Source organism: Meleagris gallopavo, chromosome 2, assembly GCF_905368555.1.
Source record: "Meleagris gallopavo chromosome 2, MGAL_WU_HG_1.1, whole genome shotgun sequence".
NCBI lineage: Eukaryota > Metazoa > Chordata > Aves > Galliformes > Phasianidae > Meleagris > Meleagris gallopavo.
Genome location: NC_139405.1, coordinates 100,569,336 through 100,585,919, shown reverse-complemented (window position 1 = coordinate 100,585,919; position 16,584 = coordinate 100,569,336). Strand labels below are relative to the sequence as shown.

The 16,584-nt window shown below is 42.2% G+C and overlaps 1 protein-coding gene across 1 annotated transcript; it reads left to right on the top strand.

Annotated features, from left to right (window-relative positions):
* Nucleotides 1–31: 31 nt before the first annotated feature.
* MATN3 (matrilin 3) lies at nt 32–15,550 on the top strand. Its single transcript, XM_085218079.1, has 8 exons — nt 32–190; nt 2,184–2,753; nt 5,239–5,361; nt 5,448–5,570; nt 7,041–7,163; nt 8,961–9,083; nt 12,699–12,806; nt 15,040–15,550. Exons 1-8 carry the CDS (start codon nt 58–60, stop codon nt 15,093–15,095), a joined length of 1,359 nt encoding a protein of 452 aa, XP_085074205.1. The 5' UTR covers nt 32–57; the 3' UTR covers nt 15,096–15,550.
* The last annotated feature ends 1,034 nt before the right edge of the window (nt 15,551–16,584 follow it).

Sequence of the window (16,584 nt, the reverse complement as noted above, 5' to 3'; positions counted from 1 at the left end):
CAGCGGCCGCGGGCTTTAAAGGCAGCGCGGCGGCGGCGGCGGCGGGCAGGCGGCACCATGCGGCGGGCGCTCGGAACGCTGGGCTGCTGCCTGGCGCTGCTCTTCCTGCTGCTGCCCGCGACGCGCGGCGTTCCGCAACGCCTGCGCCGGCAGCCGCCGGGCAACGGTCCGGGGAGGCGCGGAGCGGCAGGTACCGCGCTGCTGTGCCGCGCCGCCGCCCGGAGCTGCCCGCTTCCCGCCGCGCTGTGCCCCGCTGCCGCTCCTGCCGAGTGCTTTGCTTCGCTCGGCGCTGCGCGGCCTCTGTGGGCCCCCGCTGCCCTGGCTTCCCCTGGTGCTTGCTGTATGCTTGCTTCTGTAAGTGACTGCTGGAAAGTTGGGTCCCGAGGACATCTTAGCTGCAGCTGTCCGGGGATCCCATGCATGCAGACACGAGCGTCAACTGCTTGGACAAGCTGACCTCCAGGGGTCCCTTTCAATTTTACACGATGTGATTCCTTTTCCCCTTCCCTTTTTCCTTTTCCCCTTCCCTTTTTCCTTTTCCCCTTCCCTTTTTCCTTTTCCCCTTCCCTTTTTCCTTTTCCCCTTCCCTTTTTCCTTTTCCCCTTCCCTTTTTCCTTTTCCCCTTCCCTTCTTCGTTTTCCCCTTCCCTCTTTCCTTTTCTTTTCCCCTTGCCTTCCCCCTAAAATCTGATCTGAATTTTCAGAATGTCTCTATTTCAGACTGAGAAGGAGTTGGCTGCTGAAAAGTTTTGTTCTCTCATCTGAGATAGATGAGTATTTTACCTGCAAATCTCAGATTTGGCCTTTTTTTTTTTTTTGTAGGATGAAAAGTGTGCCTCTTTCTTTCATATCTTCAGAGGCACGTGCATGTACTAACATTACATTTTCTGAGCTTCAGGAGGGTCACAAAGCTGAACGCTAATGCAGACAGCGAGCTGTGGGATGCATGTAGAAGTATATATAATGTGCCTGGATGGGGTCTGCAGTTCAGCTGACTGCTTCTCTGTCCCAAAGCAAATCAACTGTAATGCTGTTTCCTGGCTGTGCAATTTGATTTTTTCCTTCCTGCTCACTTGCACAGGAAAAGATTCTTCCATGCATTGAAAAAAAAACCAAAAACAACAACAAACATTTTCACCTCTACTTTGAAAAGACTTCTGAAGACAGTGATTTATTTATCTGTTTTTAAACCATAATGAAATAACAGAAGTCATCTTGTAGTAGCTGGACAAGTGTGTGACATTACACTCTAAGTGTACTCAGGCTGTCTGAACGCTTAACATTCTGCTGGCTGATGAGCTGTTGGGCAGAGATGCCTCTATGCCTCTTTTGTAGGAAACTTTGCTTCTGGGTTGTCTCTTTTTCTTGAGCCAGTAGTACAAATCCATTCCGTAATGGCAAACCCTTGTTGCATCAAGGTCAGGGTTTCAAGACGGGGTTTCAGAGCATACAGCTGAGGTTGCCTCCTGCTGCTGATGGTTCTTTCTGATTTTTTGTAGCAGAGCTGCTTGTCTTTCTTTTCTTTGAGCTGCAGTGTCTCTGCTCAATCCAGATTTCTATATCAGTGAGGAATTGTTGAAGCTACAAATATGTGTGTATATTTTTACATGTAAAAATACTTCGCTCTTTTCTCTGCTATGGAAGCTTTAAAGCAGCAATAACGGTATTTATAACAGCATCATCTGCCTCTTAATTTCTTCTTGTTGTGTACTTTGGCTTGGAAATTACAAAAAATCATTTCTAATCGTTACTCTGCTGTATATTTACTACTGCTAACAAATACTATAATAATCTGTCTGCTATGTAGACTGTCCCATTTTTTAAGCCACTTTATTTCTATTGCTATAAAAATTCAGGCTTTATAAAAAAAAATGCATTTATATATCATTGCTTGTCTTCTGTATAGACTGCAACTCATCTATGCAACTGCTTGTATCAATAATAGATTGACATTTTGTGGGCTCAAGTGTATTTTTTTTAATGGTTAGAAGCTTTCAATTGTATTAGATGAATATTTAAGAATTTCAGATGCGTTGCTCACTGTAACTTTAAGCCTCTGCCTTAGTAATGAAGGTGCCCTTACTCATTTAGTATGAGTACGTTGCCATTAAAGCTGTCACTGCGCTGGGAGCTCTGCTTCACCCAGCTCTGGTAGATTGAAGTGCTGTCCTTCCCTCCTGACAGACACTGCCTGCAAGAACCGTCCCCTCGACCTCGTCTTCATCATCGACAGCTCCCGAAGCGTCCGACCTGAAGAGTTTGAGAAAGTGAAAATCTTTTTGTCAGAAATGATCGATACTCTGGACGTTGGTGAAAGAACAACTCGTGTGGCAGTCATGAATTACGCCAGCACGGTCAAGGTAGAATTTCCCCTCCGGACCTACTTTGATAAAGCCTCCATGAAGGAGGCCGTGTCTCGCATTCAGCCCCTGTCTGCTGGCACCATGACTGGCCTCGCCATCCAAGCTGCCATGGACGAAGTCTTCACTGAGAAAATGGGTACCCGGCCAGCCAACTTCAATATCCCTAAGGTGGTCATTGTTGTGACAGATGGACGGCCACAAGACCAGGTTGAAAATGTGGCAGCAAACGCCCGCACGGCTGGCATTGAGATCTACGCGGTGGGGGTGGGCCGTGCTGACATGCAGTCCCTGAGGATAATGGCCAGCGAGCCGCTGGATGAACATGTCTTTTATGTGGAGACCTATGGTGTGATCGAGAAGCTGACAGCCAAGTTCCGAGAGACCTTCTGTGGTAAGCTGGTCAGGCCAAGAGGGTAGTGTAATTTGGCTCCTTTTGGCTCCTGCTGTGGTTCCACTCCCTAAGAAAGAAGTTTTTGAGCAGTGTTATGGATCGCATTTACATATTCCCTTTGCCATTGGTTGGGCAAACAAACCAACCCTTCTATTCATTTGAGGCCAAGTAATGACCTTTCATTTTGAATAGCAACCTTACCGTGCGAGGAACAGGACTGATTTCGTGTTTCCATGTTCCTCTCCCTCTTGATTTTGACGCAGAAATGCTTCAGCAGCACTTGGGGCTGGATGTATATATGGCTTGGGCTAGATGCTAGTAATGCTAGGTCAGGGTGGGCTGCTACTGTCATTGACAAAAGTCTATGGTGTATCTGGAGTGCTTAAGATTGCCTAAAAACAACCTTGCCACAGAAAAAAGAAAGACTTTTTGTTAAATAAAAAGGCATGCATGTAGTAGATTTTTCAAGTAAAATTCAAAGGAGATGCCTTGTGAAATAAGTTTCCCACAAGAAATGGATAAGATCAGATGTAAACAACATTGTGAGAGAATTAACATAGCAGCCATTGCTTTAGGAACTCGGCTGACAAGAATGTGTTATTCGTTACTTCAGAGCCCTATTAAAAATGCCCAGTATCTTTTGAATACATTTAGAGTGAATAGACTTCTTTCTCTAGATATAAAATAGATGTGTGGGACCATCTGCAGGCAGGACACTTTGCCCAATAATTAATATAGGAAATGCTTGAGGTTTGGCTTGACATTGTGCTGTGTTGCTGCTGTGACCACATCCTCTCCCTAACAGCTAGAAGATACAAGTTCCCCCCTGGCTGGGCAGGTACGAATGCTGTGAAAATAGCATTAATTTTCCACCTATGTCCTAGCCAAATTGAGGCTTTTCATAGCAGCAAAGAAAAAATTCTTAAAATTACATTTATTGTGCTGAGGCACAGAAGTTACACTTCTGCTAAGCTGGAGGATTTACCAAAGAGAGCTGACTTGTTTATACTCTCAGTGTAACTCTGAGATTCTTGCATGAAGTTAGCTGGGCTCTTTAGGACTTATGAACGAGAGTGAGGTAAAGGAAATAACTTTTCAAAAGGTTCTTATAAGCCAAGTGAATTGAAGATAGTCTTGTAAGATAGTGTGGGTAAATTGGGTCTTTTCCAACTACACACAGTTTTTTTGGACAGCCAGAAATTTGGACTCACCAGTGACAATTAGGAGGTCGTTTGCATTGGCCAAGCCAAACAAGATTGTTTGTGGGGTGAACTGAAAACAAGAAAACTAATGTTTAGGGTGAAATAGTTGGCCAGCATCAGGTCCTTGATGCACTGAGAGCATCATTCAGCATGAGACCATCCTGAAGATGGAAAATCTCCTTGAGTTGGTGTCCAGGTCAGTGGAAACTTGCCTTTCCTGCCACAAAAATCTGACCGTTTGAATCTGGGCTTCTCAGTTGTGTTTGAAAATATCACCCACTTTGTTCATAAGTCAGTGAGATGGATTCTCTTATTCCCAAGGTCATAACAGAATGAAAAGACACTGGCTTAGTTTGAGATGGTGTTTGCCAAGAGAAAGACAAGGCACACTTTCAGTCAGCCTTATTAGGGGACACCTAAATCTTCCACATTTAATGTTAACTCACATTAGATGAGACGATTCAAGCATTCTCATTTGTTATTTTCTGCTCCTGGTCTTTCTCTTCTTCCCCTTTTCATCTAGTCTGCATACCATCATTTAAAAATCATTTAAAGTCTTTTAAAGTGAATATCTAGCTTTCCTATACAGGGCAGCATTGCATGGACACTTTTTATCCCTAATGGCCTGTTCTCCTAGTTCCCCTGAATTACTTTCCTGTTCTTCATACTCTTGATGCTCTTTCTATTGTAATTTAATTTATTTTACTGTGCTGTAACATTTCATTTTACATGAGTTGTTTTTTTTTTGGAAGCAGCAGGAGTTCGTAAATCAGATTATGTGCCACTAAGCAGAGCTTAGCAAGCTAACCAGAAGGTCTTTCTTATTGCTGAGTTCCTATGCCCAGTGTAATTAAAGGCTACTTTAATAGATGAAGCTCATCAGAAGCGTATTTTCCATTAGTTATTGTCATTGCTTCTAACAAAAAAAATGCTTTAGATGTCAACTCTCGAAGTGAGAATTCACCTGTAGCTTTCCCCCTTGGTTCCAAAACCCATGTTCCAAAATGCTCAAAACCTCTCTCTCCCAATGGCACTCCTTTTGCAGATCAGCCTGTTTCTTTGTGGGGAGCTACCTTGGTGTCATTCACAACCTCTTTCTAAAAGGCTATAAAATGTTCTGAAAGATGCCTCTAACTTGTGATGGTGATGCAGCGCTGAGATTTCTTACTACTAATCCAGCAAAGAGTACAAAACCTGAAACACTTTCACAGGCATAAAATGTCAATGAGTGTTTCTTTCCCCTGAGATGACTGAAATGCTTTTTCTGAAAATGCCCTCTGTAGCTGCAAATATGTGTGCACTTGGGACCCACGACTGTGAGCAGCTCTGCGTGAGTAACGGCGGATCCTACCTCTGTGACTGCTATGAAGGCTACACTCTGAATCCGGATAAGAGAACTTGCTCAGGTATTACTCCTTTGGTAAAAGTACTATTCTTGCCATTTCTGAGATGATTCCAAATAGAAACCTATTAAAAGATGTTCTTTTTGCAGCTGTGGATGTATGTGCACCTGGGAGGCATGAGTGCGATCAGATCTGTGTGAGTAACAACGGGTCCTATGTCTGTGAATGCTTTGAAGGCTACACCCTGAATCCAGATAAGAAGACTTGCTCAGGTAGGAGTTAAAGGCTACGTTCATATATGAAACTCAACAATATATGAGCATATCTTCTTCATTGTTTCTGGCTGAAAGATTGCTTGGTGATGTCAACTCTTGAAGCCCTTCCTCTTAGTTCCAATATCAATAGAACTGCACTTTTCTTTAAAACTCTGAATTAAAAAAAATACATATATATTTCATCACTACTTACCACTATATGGTCTTCATGGTTCTTCTCAAACATTGACTCTGGGAGGTGAGGAACCTATACCATATGTGTCGACCAGCACTGTGACTCCACTCCAGTGTGAATGCCCCTGCTTGGATATTAAGGAAAATTTCTTCTCCAAAAGAAGGAGGTTATGCATTGTCACAGGCTGCCCGGGGGTCTGCAGGTCACTGTCTCTGGAGGTGTTCAAGTAGTGTGGAGATGTGGCAGTGAGGACCGTGGTTAGTGAGCATGGTGGGGGTGGGTGGTTGGTTGGACATGGTGATCTTAACAATCTCTTCCAACCTTTATGATTCTGTAAAGGACTTAAAGGCTGTCCATTTTTCCATAACCCCTCCATCTCCCTGTCAAAATTCAGGTGGTTTTTTTTTTTTTTTAATTTTTTTTTTTTAAAGCTTACTGTTCATAGGCTATGCAGTGCTCCACAGTATAGCAACCCCAGTCTTATACTAAAAGCAGCTTCTTCCTTTTCTACTCCTTGAATTTTCACCCTGAAAAGTTTGCCTATTAGGAAAACTTTTTTTCCCAAATATTTTTCTGGAATTGTCACAGAATCAAAGAATCATAGAATGGCTCAGGTTGGAAGGGACCTCAATGATCATGAAGCTCCAGCCCCCCTGCCACATGCAGGGCCACCAACCTTCACATTTAATACTAAACCAGGCTGCCCAGGGCCCCATCCAACCTGGCCTTGAACACCTCCATAACCTCTCTGGGCAGCCTGTTCTACCACCTCACCACTCTCTCTGTAATGAATTTCCCCATGATATCCAACCTAAATCTTCCGTTCTTCAAGTTAAAACCATTTTCCCTTGTCCTCCTATTATCTACCCTTTCAAAGAGTTGAAGAGTTGTTCCTTTGGATCCAGAAGTCTTGAGCCTGGTTAAGTGCCTCCCTCCTTCAGAGAGTGAAAAATCACTCTTTCTCACTTAACAGCAACATGGCAGGTTATAGCTCATCTCAGTATAGTGCTTTAGCTTCATCCATCATAGGGCTGTTCAGGGCAGTCAAAATTGCAAGTAAAAATCAGAGTGTGTGAAATGTGGTGCAGCAGTCTTGGAGCCCAGATATCTACCTCCTGCATTAAATAATTAGGAACTGAATTCAGTTATCTGCAGCATAATAAAATAATGTGGTAGGTAGGGCGCTGGTTGAATCCTGATTAAGTTATATTTATAAATGTTCAAGTATTTACGATGCTTGAGTGTCTGGGAAGGATTAATTGCTTTCTTCTCTCAAACATGGTCCACGGCAGCCATGGATATGTGTGCACCTGGAAGGCATGATTGTGCCCAAGTCTGTCGGAGAAACGGTGGATCCTACAGCTGTGACTGCTTTGAGGGATTCACTCTGAATCCAGATAAGAAGACTTGCTCAGGTAAGACTTGACCAAGGGAAAACTGTGTTCAGCTAAAAACATGTACTCTTCTAAGTCATGTTAATTTACATTATTTTTCTGATAGTAATTCAGAAGTTGCTGTACAACTCCTAAGAGCACAGTACAACTTCAGTTTTTTTTCTTCATGTTTACAGTAATAATTTGAGACTTTCGAGTCTTCTGTAGTTGTGGGAGGCTTGTAATTGCTGTAATTAAGATGTCATTTGGTATTTCCCTGGAGACTTCTCAATATGTTCACACTTTTGGGGCATGAGTTGCCATATCCACCTGACAGCAGAGAAGGGTGGTATATTTGGTGGGAATATGTGATACACACTACCTGTCAGGTAACTCTTCAGCAAATCAGCATAATGAAGCTGTAGGAATGAGATGAAGAATGGCAAGGACTGTGCTCAGGACAGACTAGAGCCTGTAGTTCTTCCTGATGGATATGTTTGGATCTTAAAAAAACACTCCAGCCTTAAAGCTCCAGGGGCTGGAGAAAAATGGTCTTTCTCAGTGCTGGTCTCTTGCAGAGAATAGGAGCATAGATCTTGTTGGTACGTAAGGACATGTAGAAATACATAGGACATACAGATGAACATGTATTCTGTGTCATTTTCACTCCATTAGGGTTTAAACTTCACTCTTCATTTCCTTAAATGTCTCAATGATGATTTATTGATGTAAAATCCTTTTTTCTACTTCTGTCATAGTCTCTTTCCTTACCATAGTTGCTGTGACAAATCCATGTTTACAATCCCAGGAAATTCTTAGGGAAATCTCCGATTAATTCATAGCTCTCACATCTCAAGGAAGCAAACTGCTTAATACTTCTTCCTGCATAGTTCAGGAACAGATTTTGTAAATACAGTTCTAAAGATTAACTCTCAACTGGTATTATATAGAGGCAGTAAACATCCGTGAGGAAAAATGAATGTAGAGAGGCATCCATTTTGTGAGTCCAGTCCTGAATCTCCTTTCATAGCAGTGATTATCCCCGGGCAGACTCAAATTTCAGAGTATTTGTCCAATGTACTTGCTTTTTTCATTCTTTTCCCTCTTCAGTCTCATTTTGCGGCAAGCTGCTTGTGATTTCTCAACTGTCCAAGTCTTCCTGATATAATAAAAATAGCATAGATCCAGGAGGGGCTCTTTCCTCGCTGCCTTGCTTGTTTTCTTGCTGTCTCTGCTTCTTTCTTTCTATCTTCAGTTACTTTTGCCTTACAGAGCCTCCTTACTGCTGAGATACCCAAATATAGGAACTCCTCAGCTTACTCTTTTGGAGTAGACGTGTTAAATTTGGCAGAAGACATCTTTCTCACACATAAAGTACCCACTTTGTAACTGGCAGCGGTTGCCACGTCTTTCTTTTTTTGAGCAGCCTTGTATACTCTTCTGATTATGGTCTTTTCACTCCGTAAAACAGCATCTTATCTAATTAGAGCCGACTTAATGCCAAATGCTCTCTTAAGATCCAGATATTTGTTCTCCAAAATTCCTTTGGATCATTATTTTGTAACTGGGTCACTGCTAGTTCAGTTCCTTTCACAATCTGTTACAACGAAAGAAAAGCGTCGCTGGAGTTCCGAAGGTCATATTAACTTTGTGATGCTGACAGACAGATAAAAACACACTCTGTGTGCCCTGCTGTGGCTAATAGCCTGTTGATGTGCAATAAAAACGTGCTGGTTTGAATCCAGATATGGATATGGTGGCAAAAGAGAATTGCTAATGCCAAATACACAGGCTGAAGTTGGGATATCTTTTAATGTTCTTCTCCGATGTCTTTCTTAGCTGTTGACATGTGTGCACCTGGAAGGCATGACTGCGAGCAGGTCTGTGTGAGAGATGATCTGTTCTATACATGCGACTGCTATCAAGGCTACGTCCTGAATCCAGACAAGAAGACTTGCTCAAGTAAGGCCAGATTGCTGTCTCCTGTCCCTCCATGCTCTCCCCACCTAATCACTGAAGTGCTATAAGACAGATCTATGTCACTCTGTCCTCTCTTCTTTCAGCATTTGCATATATAAAGTGCTTCATGCCCAGCAGTGCTCGTAGCCTGACATTTCATCCTTCTTTAGCACTCTGTAGTCAGCAAACCCTGTTTGCAGAGCCTCTGCAGAGTTTGATGTGGAATCGTAAGTTGGACTGGAAGGGACCTCAAGTGGTACCTTGTCTGATCTACAGCTGCTCAGAGCACGAATAATTAGACGTTGCATGAAGTGGCTAAAGACCTATGTAAGAACAAAGTCTAAAAGAGGCGGATATAGCCAAACACTATCTGCAGAAACAGTAGTTTTTTGTAGGTCTGGACTTAAAACATAAGTACAGTGTAAGAACATCACCCAAGCATGCTTTGTATGATATTTGGGCATCCCATGAGCAGTAGAATTGCACAGTGTTTTGAATATCAAATGCTGGAAGACTCTGAACTTCACAGAAGCTGTGCAAAGAAATTCAGGATTCTCTTGGACAGTTGTCATTTGGAAAAGTAATTTGGTTAAAACAGACATAATCCAAAGAGGATCTGTATTTGCCGCTGGAGAATTCAAATGCAAACACACAAACTTCACTGGCAGTCAATGGGAAACCAATCATGCTGGTGTGATATTTTGAACTGGCCTTCCTCCAGCCAAATTCTGAACAGCTCTTCTTTGTACACTGGCCATAAGGCTGGCAGGAGGTTCCAAAAAATGGGAGTTGAACAAATACATGTTCAGTGGGATCAAGGAGACACCAGTTTCAACACTGGCTCTAGGATAAATGATTTTCTGCACTGCTGGAAATGAATCTGTTTACAGATTTCTTTTTCAGTGAACAACTGGTAGAACAAACTTTTGAAAATCAGTATTTCAGTCATTTTCTGTAATTCAAGCAGCCATCAGTTTCCTTGCAAAACGGAAATATCAGTGGCATGGTAAAAACAGAAACCAAAATAATTTGAGAAAGAACTTGTTTTCCAAGTACAATATTTCTATTGTTTTATTGCTAAAATGCTTTCATCATTTGTTTAGCATTGATTAGCTTTGCACTTACACATCTGGAGAAAAAAAAGAATCATTTGAATAATCTACTGTCAGTGCCTTTGCAAGCTGTTGTGGTTTAACATGGCAGGTGGCTGAGCACCCATACTGTTGTTCACTCACTTCTCCCCCTTCCTGCTGGAATGAGGGAGAGAATTGAAAAGAGCGAAGCAGAACTTTGTTCTATATGTTAACATGTTATAAATGTTACAAAATAATGTCAATTCCTTACTGATAGTTCAGGCTGGCATCGATGAAGTCACTGAGAGAAGCCTGAGAGACTTCAGGGAACTGGGGTGGTTAGCGGATGCTGTAGGAGTACAGGTGGTGTTTTCCTCTATCCCTTTGGTGACAGGAAGGGATATTGAGAGCTCCAGGAAAAGCCATCTGATAAATACATGGCTGAGAGGCTGATTTGAAGCAGGAAGGGGGTGATAGCGAGTCTGCCCTCAAGAAGGTGCAGGATGGCATAGCTAAGTTAAGGGACAAGGTTCTAGCAGGAGCCTTCAACCTGCTGCATCTTATGACAATGAAGGTAACAGGAAGGCTAAAGGTGAATACTTGAAAGGAATTAAGGAGTTATCCACCAAGAAGGTGACAAGACCAGCTGCCCAACTGAACTGCCTCTACACCAATGCATACAGCTTGGGAAATAAACAGGAGGAGTTTGAAGTCCCCGTACCACTGGAAAAACATAATGTAGTTGCCATTAGTGAAACCTGGTGGGATGATTCCCACAAGCTGTTCAGAAAGGGCAGGCAAGGAAGGAAGGGAGGAGGCATGTCCTCTACATCAAGGAAGGAACAGAGTGTGAAGTTCCTGAAGAATGGCCACGAGCAAGTTGAAAGCCTGGGAGTGAGAATCAGAGACCAAGGCAACAAAGGGAGCCTTGTGGTTGGGGTCTACAACAGGCTGTGTGACCAAGCGGAGCCTATTGATTAAGGCTTCTTCCTACAGATACAGGAGGAATCACAATTGCAGGCTCTCATCATGATTGGTGACATCAGGATTGGAGGCTGCTGGGCTGCAGTGACCATGCAATGATGGAATGCACACTTAAGGAATATCAGACATACAAAGAAGTAAAATCAGGAAGCTTAATTTTATGAAAGCCAACTTCCAGCTCTTCTGGGAGTTAGTCAGCAAAATCCTCTAGGAATCTGTCCTCCAGGACAAATTATCATATATTTGAGCCTTTTGTTTGTGAACATCCATGTTCTGTGGTAGATTATGTTAAAAAAAGAATTCTTAAGAACAGCTGAGGCCCCGGTCCTCAGTAAGCTTGAGGGCAAGACCTTGGAAGAGATTAAATCAAATCACTGCAAAATATGGCAGTGTTTGCTTTGTCTTTCCTAAGAGGCTGATTACCTCTCCTCCATATTAACTGGTTCCTCCATCAATGGTGCTGAGCTTTCCTACTGGATTTAAAATTCATTTGGACTGATTGGGACATCGTTGTTTCCTTCATATATATTTATGTGACATTGAGTGGACTGATGTTCACATCTCTTGAGAAATGAAGGGCGATACTCCCTATGCATGTGTACTGCCAGTGTTAAAAGCATACTTCTGGGGTGAAACATGATGATGGCTTAGCTGAACCTCTACTGCTTACTATTTAACATTATTGAACGTGTTCCTCATATTTTGTATTATTTACAAAGTGGCAAAATGAATTATTTTAAGTCTGTATCATGCTAGATACTTAAGTATCTAAATTCCACCCGTATCTCATAAACCAATTCAAGCCAATTGATTTCTGACACTGATAATTCTTTTATACTCAAAATTACTACCTGCCTTTCTGTTTGGCTGCAAAACTCCCTGGAGGATTAACTTTGGCTGCTTATGCATTCTAAGAAATTCCTGTACCTGTGTGTCATAGACACCCCAAATGGCATTGTGTTCCAGGTTTGACGGGTAGCAACCCAGGTTCTGAAGCAAAACCCAAAAAGTTAGTCATAGCCTGCAGTATAGCTGAGTTAATAGAATGTGATTTTAGTAGCCTTCCTGCATGGATGGTCAAAGTGGTTCTTACAAGATGGAATCTGAACTGCAGGTTCTTAGTCTGTAGCACTTGAGCATCCTCATCCCACTTCCCAGTGTGCCCTAACTTTTGGAGCAGGAGATATTCTGGATGAGAGGGAGAACTGGTCTAGTGACTATAGTTGATGGGAGGAGGCTGGTTGGTCCTTGCCCCCAGGGTAGGGCCCCTATTTATGTTTTACTCAATAATGGTCTGATTTACAGAGCTCAAGAGGCTCTGGGTAGGCAGGCCAGCTCCCAGCTCTGCCTCCTTCTCAGTCATAGTTGAGCTCTCACTTGCTTGCCCTGCTCCTGGAGATGGGACACGTGTGCCTCTAGCTACAAGATGACCTCCATCTATGTCACCTCTCCCTCCCCCCTGCCCTGGGCTACAGTCTCACAGTCTGGCTTCAACTCTCTGTGCCTTTTCCTGGCTTATAAATATTTTCATCAGTATTTTGAATGCTGTTTTCTCTCTTAGGATCCACAACAAGCAGTCTTGTAACAAATGAAGAGGCCTGTAAGTGTGAAGCCATAGCTGCACTGCAGGATTCAGTCACCTCACGCCTGGAAGCTCTGTCCACAAAGCATATCCTTTTTCTTATGTGTTCAGCTCTTTACTGCTGTTTTAAAGGGAGCTGTTTTGGTGAAAGCTAGGGGTTACACACCTCACAAACAAAAGCATTTTCTTGACTGTACATCATGTGTGTTGTACACATTCTTCACTGTGTATCATGGGTGTTGCAAATACTGTTATGTTTTTACATTTCCTTGAAGGGTTTTCCTAACAAGGTACAGATAAAATGCACAAATGCACACCCCCCATCACCTGGACTATGTTCATTATGCTGGACATCAAATGTTGCTCTATTTGTAATTCTTCAAGGTGATGTTGAAGCAAATGCTCACATTAGAGCTTTTCTATTAGTAGCTTGTGTATGTCCCAACATTTCTGAGTGCCCTTCAGAGGCAGCATGGCTGCAGTCTGACCAGCTGTGGCTTCCAAGCTGGCATAGGAGCTCTTTTATATAAAAAACAAACAAACAAAAAAAAAAAACCTACTAGCTTGTTAGTACTCAACTGGGAGATATCAGGGATCTATTGGACAGAGTGGGAGGGCTGTGAGGCAGGGCGAGTACCCAGGCTGCAAGGTTTACTGGCTCCATTCACTGCACTGCGGCAGAGAGGAGAAAGGTGTTTGGCTCCCAGGTTAGACATTTCACAGACACGTGGGAGGAAAAATGAAAGTGGTGAATTCTGTGGTGTGGTAGCAAACCTGAATGCTGGAATAAATGTCCTCAGATGGAATGACTAAGAACTACTGACGGGAAGTTGGACAAGCTGTGATTCAGCAGAAGGCACAATTTTTAGAAGTGAGAGTGGTTGATGGCAGTGACAGTTTACCAAAGGTTGTGGTATGTTTGCAGCACTGGAAACTTCTGAGACTGCATGCTTGTTTTTCTGTGAAAGGTGCTCTTGTTCAAATTGGAATTAATGCAGTGGAGGGTGAGGCCTGTGGTTGTCATTCTGATAACTAGGGATTCAGATCCAACGAAGAGAGGGATACTTTGGATTAATCAAAGCAGGATGCTATTAAGTTTTCTATATTGACATTTGTACAGATAAATGAAGTGTACTACCAAGGACACAAAACTTTCCCAGCTCTTGAATAAATTCAGAGTTATTTGTATAGGTCTAAGTGTAAATCCCTCTTCTTTTAGTGTCTCAAGACCCTCAGTTCATCTGCTTTGGAAAGGTGAAGGGAAGAATCTGATTTTCCTTGGATTAAAATACGAGGGCTGCTCCAAAAGTAATGCCTCCTATTTTATGATGTTGGCTCATGACATCACAGGCAGATACTGGTGGGACAACTGTAGAGGTTCAACCTTCTCAATGTTGTGTTTTGTTGCCATGTAACAGATGGCAGCAGAGGGGCAGTCTGACAAAATGGCATCTGACATGGAAGTGCATACGTAGCAAAGGTGTGCCATTGAGTTCCTCCATATTCAAAAAATGGCACCCAGTGACATTCATCAACACTTGCTGAATGTTTCTGGAGACCAAACAGTGGATGTGAGCACAGTGAGGCAGTGGGTGGTGCATTTCAGCAATGGTGAAAGCGACAGTGCATTTCTTGTGCTGGTGTGGATTTTTATGAGCTTGGCATGCAGACTTTTGTTCATAGCTGGCAAAAATGCATAGCTAGTGGTGGTGACTACACTGAAAATAGAATTTTTAGCTGAGAGTATGCCCTATCAAATGGTGTTAGTGTGCTGTTTGTACCAGTTGTAGTTTCCATGGAAATAAATAGGAGGCATTATTTTTGGAGTAAGCTAGATATGTCATTCCAGGAATGTAAGCAGTTAAAACTGAGTGCTGAGATAATTAAGCCTATACTGTAATCTCAGTAGTAATAGAGTATTTATCTCAAAAGCACTGATATGAAACAAGACAGTGGTGGATTCAAGTTAGGAATACACTTCATTACAAATAACCAATGCTTTCTTTCAAAGTAATTCTTTGCTGGGCAGTCTGTATCCTTTGCATCCTCTCTGAACAAACTGGAAAAAGCAGTGGAGATTATCATCTGCTGCTCCTCAGATCTGAATGTCAGTTGCTCCAACGCCTTATAAGAAAATAGGGCTGTACAGAAAATTTGCTAAGTTACTAGATCTAAACAGGTCTGTAAAACATCCTGAAATCTCTAGTTCCTGCACCTATTAAGCTCACTTAAAAAGCAGTGTATCTGTGTGAAATGGGAAAGATTATAAATAAACCAAACCTGGTAGCTATTTATTATATCACCCTTAACACCTGACCACTAGATGAAGTGTCTCAGAAGCTGCAAGCCTATCAAGACAGACAGCAGGTTGTCTGAGGCAGCGTTCTACTCACCTTCAAAATGATCTTTCATAAGCAATTCTTTTTATTGTGTTCAGCAAGCTTTATTTTGTTGCGCAGCTTACAGAAGAGCAGTTGGTTGTTGTTATTGGCAAGTGTCGAGAAGACTTCAGGAAGACAACAGTCTTGAAAGTACAGTGACCCTGAGGATCTTCATGTACATTCATTTTGTAACCGTAAAGCCACCTGTACCTGCTTTGGTCTGTACTGCAAGGGGTACAGCAGGTATTTCTGTTTGCAGTAACTGCATTTTTATTGTCTTATTTAAAAGAAATACAGGAAAAAAAAATGTACGGGTACAGTATTCACTCATATAAAGCTGTGAAATGGCAAGGCAGAGTACAAGTGTGCCCATGGAATCTGTCCATTAAAAGGGAAAGTAATTTGGGGTCTTGTAACTTATTTTGATAAAATAAAGTATGATCAAGCACACTGATGTTGGAAGTGGTTTTTTTTAATGCGTATTGAAGTATGTGTGTTATAAAATAGTTTAACAATGACCAGGAAACAAAACCTTGAAGAGGTACTGAATCACAGAAATTTGCATCATTAAACAGGACACTGTTGCTGAGTCACACAGTTGGAAAAAGAACAGTTTGATTTTGAAACCTTTGACTCCTTGCTAATGTCTGTAGAAGACTAATAGTCATTTCAAGGTTCTGTACTTGGAAAGACAAAATATTTGCTCCACTTCAAGGTTTTTTATCTTGTAAGTTATGTAAGCAATCAATCTCTGCTGTTGTCACCCCAAATCTCTCCCAGGACAACTGGCACCCAAAGTTGGGCAACAAAACTTGCTGTCTCAAAGGGCATCCACTTATTCTGCACACTTGCATGTGCAATCATACAAATGGTTATAGAACTATATTTAAATTACACAAAGTATTAAATTGGTAGTTGGTATACCAAGGACATGCTGTAACAACACTGATGCTCATGTCACACCCTGTGCTTAGTAGATACAAACTATTTCAATGAAAGTCAGAGGACAGGAGTTCACTTAGACAGCATGTATGATTTTTGAGTGAATGCTGTTGAACAGAGGTTCACCCCATTAAAGGCAACAGTAAAATGGAAGAGTGAAAAGCTGAAGATCTTTCAGTAGGTTGAAAACACTGTATGCTTCATCCTATTCTCTCATGTACTTGTGTTCTGAAATTGTAAAATGGAATGAAAAGCTGTATATATGAGTGAGCCTTCAAGTAGGTCTGTCCAGTAATGTTAAGTTGGAATGAAATTCTAAATGATGAACAGGGGACACAGCTTCAGCAAGAACTGAAAAGGAGTCTGCAAACTCTCCCAGGCTGCTGGATTGGTATGTCAGCATTATGCTGTGAAGTGCCTCCACCCATTTGCTGCCTTTCAGCTACAGTTGGCATGGGACAACCTTACTGTTTCAGTTGCTTCCTCAAAGTACTGTGCATGCCTTTTTTTTTTCTGTAACTCATGGAGTTTTATATCCAGCT